Source organism: Myotis myotis, unplaced genomic scaffold, assembly GCF_014108235.1.
Source record: "Myotis myotis isolate mMyoMyo1 unplaced genomic scaffold, mMyoMyo1.p scaffold_m19_p_2, whole genome shotgun sequence".
Lineage (NCBI taxonomy): Eukaryota > Metazoa > Chordata > Mammalia > Chiroptera > Vespertilionidae > Myotis > Myotis myotis.
The window spans coordinates 159,167,862-159,177,119 of NW_023416324.1; the positions used below are offsets into that span (position 1 = coordinate 159,167,862).

The 9,258-nt window shown below is 43.2% G+C and overlaps 1 protein-coding gene across 1 annotated transcript in view; it reads left to right on the plus strand.

Annotated features, from left to right (window-relative positions):
• Positions 1–8,904, plus strand: part of PARP14 (poly(ADP-ribose) polymerase family member 14) — a 31,971-nt gene extending 23,067 nt beyond the window's left edge. The window contains 3 exon segments of the mRNA XM_036350100.1: positions 3,245–5,496; positions 7,661–7,897; positions 8,623–8,904. Coding sequence (XP_036205993.1) covers positions 3,245–5,496; positions 7,661–7,897; positions 8,623–8,889 — 2,756 coding nt within the window. The 3' untranslated portion in view covers positions 8,890–8,904.
• Positions 8,905–9,258: the final 354 nt, after the last annotated feature.

Sequence of the window (9,258 nt, forward strand, 5' to 3'; positions counted from 1 at the left end):
AGTGGCAGATTATGGAGGGGCCCTGCATGCTGGATCAGCATGACCACTATGTTCAGAGGTCATTAGCCAGGGAGGGGGATGTGCCAGTTTTGTTGCAGTGTTGTGTGTCCTTAGTTGGATATGCGCACACCCAGTGGAGCTTTAAGGAGGCACCCTGAGGCTGCCTTCCAGGGCGGCAGACTCAGGGGAGCCCGCACTGGTTCTTTGCAATTGGGGTGTCTGGAGGTCAGCTGGCAGGGAGGGGGAAGTCCCACTTACTGCTGCAGGGGCCTTGTGCTCTTTGTTAGATATGCTTTTGCACCCAGTGGCAGCTTACAGAAGCACCTGGGGGCTGCCTGCTTGGGTGGCAGACTCGGAGGACCTGCCTACTGGATCACGGTGACCATGGTATCTATGGGCCATCAGCCGGGGAGGGTAAAGTCTGAGTTTTTGCTGTGGGAACCATGTGTCCTGGGAGGTGGATGTCCTAGGATCTGCAGGTCTGTGGGCAGGGCAGCAGGATTTTGGCAGTTGTGACTGCAAGGTCCCAGGTAGTGTCTAAGACCAATCTGGGTGATGGTGATGTTGAGTTCCTAGAGGAGGCCGCTCCCCCTTGAAGATGGCATAAGCTCTGTGCCTGAGCCTGGCAGCCTAGGGAGTGCCTACATCAATGCCAGGGGCTCCCTGTCCAAAAGAGCCTGGTCTGCTTGCTCCTGATACTCCTGCAGTGTCTGACTATCCCTCACTCACTCACACACATAGCACACATGTCCACATACCCCCTCACTCACTCGCACCCTCCCCCTCACCTCAGTCCTGCCAGCTGCCTTCTTCCCAAGTCTCTTGAGGTTTATTTTATACCCGAGCTACACCTGTGAACAGTAGGATCCTCTCAAAGGTTCCATTTCACTTGACATCTTTGAACCATCTTTGACTATGTTGGTCATGCCTCCTCCCTAACCTTGCTCATTCCCTGTTTTCCAGGGTCTAAGATACACTGACTTTCCCGTTCTCACTCTAGACATTTGCAGAGCTCTGCAGAGTGCTACAAAGTGGATTTATAGACATTGCTTTACAGGCGTTGCTGTTATTGTAATCCTTATTTTACAAATGAAGAAACTGAGGTACAGAAAGGTCAAATCACTTGACCAAGGTTCCACAGCTAGTGAGTGACAGAGGCAGGATTAGAACCTTGGCAGTCTGGGCCCATAATCAATGCTTTTAAGTTCTCCACTTTTTCCCAATTTCCTGTTCACCTATAACATGAATTTTTCTTGTTTGATATTTCACCACTTACGGTGGGTTACCAATAATGAGGCAAACTGTCGATAAAGACGGGTTAAGAACAGAATTTATTTAGCAGCATTGTTTTATATGTAGATTATTTGAGATGAATGTTAGGCACTTCACTCTGAAATTATTTGGTTCCATTTCCCCAAATCTGATTCACAAAATCTTCAGGAAGGGAACCCTTATGAAACACCTATTGCACGTGAGATTTTTGGCTGTTTTCTGCCATAGTATCTCACTGAATCCCCATACTAACCTGCATGGTTAGATTTGGTTATTCTTTCTTTACAGAAGAGGAAATGGGATGCGAAATTTAAGATCTCTCTGATGGTTCTTGTATCAGATAGATCCATGTTCAGATCTGGCTTTGGTGCTTACTAGCTTTGTGATCTTGGACAAGTTACTAAACCCACCAAATCCTATGTTTTCTCATGTGTAAATCAGAGTTCCTGCTATTACTTACCTCACAGGAACATTAGAGGATTAAATGAAATTATATCTGCAAAGTGCTTGGCACATGGTGGGTGCTCAGTCAGTGTTAGTGGTCACTGGTACTGCCCAGGCTGTAGCGTGTACGGGGCCACATGGGGAAGTTGAGGCTATGTGTCTGGATCTCTGAAGGCCATGTTCTTTTTATTATGTCTGGCTCAAGGCCTAGGATCCAATCATCACAAGTGAAGTTATTTTTAACATCTTTCCACAAGGATGCTATTTTAATCCAAGTTGTTACTGGAATTCATTCTAATTCCCTTCCTTCTTAGACTCCTTGTACCTGTCTAATAACTACCACAAAATGAGTTTTGGGGAGAAGAGTATCCTCCCACCCACACACAGACATGCCCATATACCATCCTAGTTACTGTCCCAGTAAAAGTGGCAAGAGACTGATTATAGCAGGGATGGGGGAGGTGCAGGACTTGCTGAATCAGTCTCTGGGCTGTGCTCTGATGACTTTGAGGATGACCTTGGTTTGGAACCCCTGGTAGAAGGGCAAGTGTGTGGGCTTTGGTTTCAGACAGACACTGATTTGAATCTTACCTCAGACATTTACAGTCTGCATGATCCTATTCGAGTTATCTAATTTTTACTAGCCTGAGTTTTTTTTAAGATTTTAATTTTATTTTTATTGATTTCAGAGAAGGAGGGAGGGAGAGAGAGAGATAGAAACATCAATGATGAGAGAGAATCCTTGAAGGGCTGCTTCTTGCACACCCCACAGTGGGGATTGAGCCAACAACCCGTGCATGTGCCCTTGACCAGAATCGAACCGGGACCCTTCAGTCCACAGGCCCATGCTCTATCCACTGAGCCAAACCAGCTAGGGCTAGCCTGAGTTTTATCATTTTATCAAAAATAGTGATGATGATAATAATAGTGTGTCTATCTCAAGGGTTGTCATGAGGATTAAATTAATTAAATATATGTAAAGTACTTAGTATAGTGTCTGACACTCAGTAAGCTATGATAATTATTATTATGTGCCTCCTCTGAGAAGTAATAATGGAATCTAAGTCATCTATGAAGCCTAAGATTGTGAGAGGCACAAGAAACAGCACATGGCATGATTCTTAGACAAGGTTGGCTTTAAGCACCAAAATATTCTTTACACTGGCCCAAACAGTATCCCCATGCTTGTGACCAAAGTCATATCTATTTCTTAACCTGGTGGTGATATATCAGTGTATCACAAAAACGGAAAATGGAATTTACATAACAGAATTTCACCATACAGTGATCTTGGCCAGAAAGTAATTACTCCATTACACAAGGGATACCTGTGCAGTGTTAATACATATCAATTCATATTTGAGCACTTTGAGAGTAGAGCTGCCCTTTTAATACTATGTTGTAACATCAAAGTTCTACAAACACTAGGATTGCACCCCACTCCCCACAATAGGAAAGTTTTGTTCGTTTGTTTTCATTTGAAACCTATTACCCTGGGATTACTTTATTTTATTTCTTTCCTTTTAAGTGTTAGACACCATCATGACCAAGAAGCTTGACCTCAATAATATGCCGCTCTCCGTGTTCCCATATTATACCTCCTTGGGCACAGCTCTGTATGGAAAGGAGAAGCCTCTGATCAAGCTTCCAGCACCATTTAAAGAATCTTTGGATCTTTCTTTGTGGAAGTTCTTACACAAAAGGAATCATCTGATTGAGGAGATAAATGAAGAAGTGAGACGTTCTCACTGTGAGCTAACATGGTCCCCACTCAATGGTGAAGTTACCATCAGCCCTGCAGCCACCTTAGTCAATCAAGGAAGAAAAAGAATCAAGAACTGGAAGAAAGATGCTTCCACAGCCTTCTTTGGCATCAGGTCTAGATTTAAAGTTAGCCCATTTAAAGTGGACCCAGTAGTGTGGGACATCATGAAAAATGACTTAGAAGATGAAAGAATTTTGATTGAGTTTGATACAGGTATGGGGATTGTAACCTTAGTGGGGAAATCAGAGGATGTACAAAACATTGAGCCACAAATCAAGGAATTAATAGAAAAGGCCACTCAAAAAATTAAAAGAGAAGAGCAAAGTCTGAAGGGGAAAGTGGCCATGTCTCCAAGAAAGTATTCTCTTTTGTGCCACAGTGGTGTGCAGGAGCGTCTCCGCAGGGAGTACCCAGAGATGGAGATTTTTTATGACAGAGCCACCCAACACATGTGCTTTAAAGGACTAGGTATAGATGTGTATAAAGCAAAGTGTGAAGTCCAGGAAAAGGTGTACACCATGGTTCAGAAAAGCATTCAGCTTCCCCCGGAGGTTTTGCAGTTTTTGCAACAGATCGACTGTTCAGAACTCTCCAAGTCTCTTTTGATAGCACAGAAAATTCTTGCAGTTTATGAGCTAGAGGGCACAACTGTTTTCTTAACCGGCTGTTCTTCTGAAGTCCTCTTAGAAGCTGAGAAGCAAATGGTCAGTGCCTTAAGTTATAAGCGCATAGACATTGAGGACAGGGAAGTTCTTAACAGCAAGAAATGGAAAGCCATCACTAACAATTTGCCGAAGAAACATAATTCCTCCTCAAAGACTGTAATGATCAATGAGTTAACTTCAGGAACCACAGCTGAGGTCATTATTGCAGGCTGCGTGAGAGAAGTAAATGACATCTACCACTTCCTTTTTGACTTTGTGGAAAAAAACATGAAAATAGAGAGATTCCTTGAAATAAAGCCTCCATTAGTGATTGATTATTTAAAGGCAGAGGAGAAGATATTCTGGCAAAAGATAAAGATGAACAAGCTAAATGTCCATGTAGATTTCAATGCTAGGAACAAACCAAAAGGCATTTTACTAACTGGCTCAAAGGCCGAAGTCCTGGAGGGAATGAACATCCTCAAACAAGCCAGGGATTCAGTTTGTGTTAAAAGCATCAGTATTGATAAGCCAGGAGCCAGCCAGTCCTTCCGGGATAGACCATGGTATTATAAACGTGAGGTACGGTCATTTGGTTGTTTTGTGGAACTACTGCAGAATGAAGGACAGAAGGAGGGAGGTGGCAGTGATGGGCAGAAGTGCTCCTGTCGGACAGAATTGGCCCCTGGAGTCTCGCTGATTGTACAGCAAGGCGACTTGACACGGTTTCCTGTTGAAGTGGTGGTGAATGCCGCAAATGAGGACCTCCGTCTCAGTGGGGGCCTGGCTGCTGCTCTTTCAAAGGCAGCTGGCCCTGAGCTCCAAGCAGACTGTGACCGGATAGTGAAGGAAAAGGGTAAGATCGCAATTGGCCATGCCACCATCTCAAAACCAGGAAAGCTCCCATACCACCAGGTGATCCATGCAGTAGGACCCAAGTGGAACAGCAGTGATGTTCTGGGGTGTGTGTTACAGTTAAAGAATGCCGTGAAAAAAAGTCTCCATTTGGCTGGTAAATGCCAGTACCAATCCATAGCCATCCCTGCCATTAGTTCTGGAGACGGTGGCTTTCCCTTATCCCAGTGTGTGGAGACCATTGTTTTGGCCATCAAGGAATCCGTCCAGTATAACTGGGCTGGATGCACCTTGAAAGAGGTTTACCTTGTGGATTTAGCTGAGAAGACTGTTGAGGCCTTTGCTGAAACTGTGAAAACTGTATTTAAAAACAACAAGCCTGGTACTGCTTCCCTGCCCAGTGTACCATCAGGAGTCCAGCCGGGCCCGAGAAACAATGATGGAAACAGACAAATGCTGCTGTGCCCAGGAGGTCTGAGGATCCTGTTGGTGAAAGGAGATGTGCAGAATGCTACGGTGAGTGTCCCTTTTACAGAACACCCACTAGGTGCTGCAACTCCAGGGAGTCTGTTGCCAAGGGAATATTAGGATCAAGGGAGAATTAGGGAGAGAATCCCATACTCTCCATGGTGACCTGGAAACAAATTTCCTTAGAAAATTGGGCTACTTCACCACAGCATTTACTAATAGAGGGTGGCCAGTTATCTGTGGGACCTGGAAGTGTATTCAGATCACCAGGTTCCCAGTAAATGTGAAAATCCACAATAATGGCTTACAATTACAAGGCTCTCTATATTTATTCAGGGCCTTCATACCTGTGATATTTTGGCAAATCTGAGGTTAATTTCCTATCAAATTTACTGATAGCAGATATAGAAAAATTAGAAAAATTAGGGTAGAGTGGGGACAGCAGACAGGAATCTTGTCAGTGGAATTGAACCAGGTTGAGCCTGGAGGCCTGAGTCAGAGGGCCAATCAGCACCCAGCACCAGTAAGAAGCTGTGGGAAGGAAAGTGGAAACTGCACCTGGAAGTGGTCTGAGTACTATGTGGGGACAGTTATTGTAGGTGTGCCAGGGGGGTCATGTGTTTTTTTAAAACATATTTAACAACCTCTTCAACACGGGCTCTAGCTAATGGAAATAGCCCTGGAAGCCCCTGCTGTGCCAGATGTTCCTTCCTCCCTTTGAGGATTGTGGGCAGGCCTGGGGAAGAGATTCCTAGGGAAGGCCAATTGCCTATCTTCTTTGGAGAAATACCTATTCAGATCCTTTGTCCACTTTTAAATTGGGTTATCTGTTTAAAAAAATATATTTTTATTGATTACAGAAAGGAAGGGAGAGGGAGAAAGAGATAGAAACATCAATGGTGAGAGAGAATCCTTGATCAGCGTCCTCCTGCAAGCCCTCTACTGAGGATGGAGACTGCAACCCTGGCATGTGCCCTTGACTGGAATCGAAACTGGGACCCCTCAGTCCACAGGCTGACACTCTATCCACTGAGCCAAACCAGCTAGGGCAATTGGGTTATCTTTTTATTACTGAATTTTAAGAGTTCTTTATGTATTTTGGATAGAGGTCCCTTACCAGATTATGATTTGCAAATATTTTTTCCCATTCTGTGGGTCATCTTCCTTATATAATAATCTTAAATGATAATTACAAGAATAATTGCTAACAATGATTACTTAGTATGTGCCAGCCACTATGCTAAGTGCTTGGCTTGCATTTTCTCATTCAATGCCATGAGGTAGATTCCAGGATTATTATTATTCTCAAAGAGATGAAGGAATGAGGCTTAGAGGGGCTAAGTAATTTGCCCAACTCTCACAGCTAACAAATGGTAGAGGCAAGATTGGAATCTGTTCAGGCACTATTCCAAAATATTAGAAAATGATTTTATTTCTCATAAAAAAACCCAAATACATAAACAAGAAACTCTTTTGACCCCTAGTCAGTAATTGGAATGTTCCATTCCTTTTCCATCTTGAACACTAAATAGTAAGAGATTTCTTCCATTCCTTTTTCTCCCATAGATGTTTGAGTTCTGATGCCACAGTACCTGCCATGTGTTGCTTGTCCGTGACCCATGCAGTGCAGAACAGCTTTGAAAATGACTTAGTCACATTCCTTCTCCTCTCTTCTCTTGGTGTCTTACTCTAGCTGATTATTCTGCTCACATTAACTGTCCTGCTGGAAAAGCTTCCATAGCTTCTCACTGTCTGTTGGGAAGTCCAGATGGCCTGGCACTTGAGGTCCTCTGCAGTCCACCCCCACGGTAACATTGCCAGCCTGGCTTGCACCATTTTTCTGTAGAAGCTGTCTATCAGCTCAACAGCTCACACCCACCATGCATGTGTTCCGCCTTCTGAATGATTTCCCCGTCTCCCCATGCCTGCTTCAACTATTCCCAAAGGGCCCACATCACACAGGGTGTACTCAGTGGCCACCGATGGCACTTCCTCTAGACTCCTTCAGTGATCCCACTTGTTGACAGCTCTCTTTTGTCCTGGAGTGTAACTTAAATCAGTATCTAATAACACATTGTCTTGGGTGGTATTTGTCTCTGAAAAAGTCATCTTTAGTTGTCCCCATTGTGCCAAGTCCAATGGCTCAAATACAGTAATCCTTGATGAATGCTTTTTGTTAGAATTTGAAACAAATTGTTGGTTTTGTGTTTAGGCTGATGTTGTTGTCAACTCCATTCCTTGGGAGCTCAACCTTAATAGTGGGCCCCTTTCTAAGGCCCTTTTGGCAAAAGCTGGGCCAAATCTCCAGAAGGAATTGAACGCAGCTGGACAAGGGATAGCTGTTGACGTGGGCACAATTCTTCAAACCACTGGCTGTAATCTGCAATGCTACCAAGTGTTTCATGTGGTGGCTCCGAGCTGGAAAAATGGCGACACATCTTCACACAAGGTGGGGTCTGGTTTTAAATTCTCCGGGAAATTGCGTACTCTATTGTTCTCTTTTCAATAATTGCACCCTGTCTGTTTCTCTTCTGTAATAACATCACATTCATGGCAGGTTCCATCATTATGGCCCTTTCTTTTAGTGTAGCTGACTGCTCCTGAAGACTAGTTATTGAAGATAGGGAAGAGTTATTGAAGATAGCACATCTTTTTAAAAAAATTTATTTCAGAGGGGAAGGGAGAGGGAGAGAGAGATAGAAACATCAATGTTGAGAGAGAATCATTGATCGGCTGCCTCCTGCACGACCTCCTATTGGGGATCGAGCCTGCAATCCAGGCATGTGCCTTGACCAGGAATGGAACCATGACCTCCTGGTTCATAGGTTGATGCTCAACCACTGAGCCACACTGGCCGGGCAAAGATAGCACATCTTTAGTGAGGAAGGTAAGGTGAGGGCATGAAGAATGGAAGAGCATGAAGGATTAGACCAGTAGTTGGTTAGCTTTTTTCCTTCATTGCTAAGTGCATGTGAATCTTTTTGAAGGGTTTCTTACATTCTCTTTTCCTTTTCCTGTATTTTTCTTTCCCCTTCTGACTGACCTTAGCCTGCTTTTTGTTTAAAGCAGAAAGGAGTAGACAAAGATCACAAAGTTGCTAAATTATCTTATTTTTGGTCCTAGCTCCCATTTCTAGGCAAAAAAATGTATAAGAATGTGCTTTGTACTTTTCAGATCATGCAAGACATAATCAGAAAATGTTTGGAAATGACTGAGAACTTGTCCTTAAACTCAATTGCGTTTCCAGCCATAGGAACAGGCATTTTGGGGTTTCCTAAGACTGTTTTTGCTGAATTGATCATTTCGGAAGTGTTCAAATTTAGTAGCAACAATGAACCAACAGCTTTACAAGAGGTTTGCTTTGTGCTTCACCCGAGTGATCACGGAAATATTCAGGTACAGCTTCACTCATTTCTGGTTATTTTGTCAACTGAGCCCTAATGGTATCCAATGTCTTCTTGGTCTAACGGGTTGTTTCTTCCATGTATTTCCCATGCAGGAAAGTAAAAGAGCACTGTAGACTAGTTGAAGCATGGGAATTTTCAAGCAAAGTTATGGATATAGAAAAAATTAGCTTCTTATTTAGGAAAACTTCAAACATGTACAAACATCAACAAAATAGTATAATAAACTTCCTTATAGCCATCACTCACCTTCATAATTATCAGCCTATGGCTAATATGTTTTATCTCTATCTCCTTTATTGCCTTTTTCCCATACTATTTTTAAAATTATTTATTTTTAATGGTCACCTGAGAATGTTTTTATTGATTTCTGGTTTTAGAGAGAGAGGAAGGAAAAGAGAGAGAG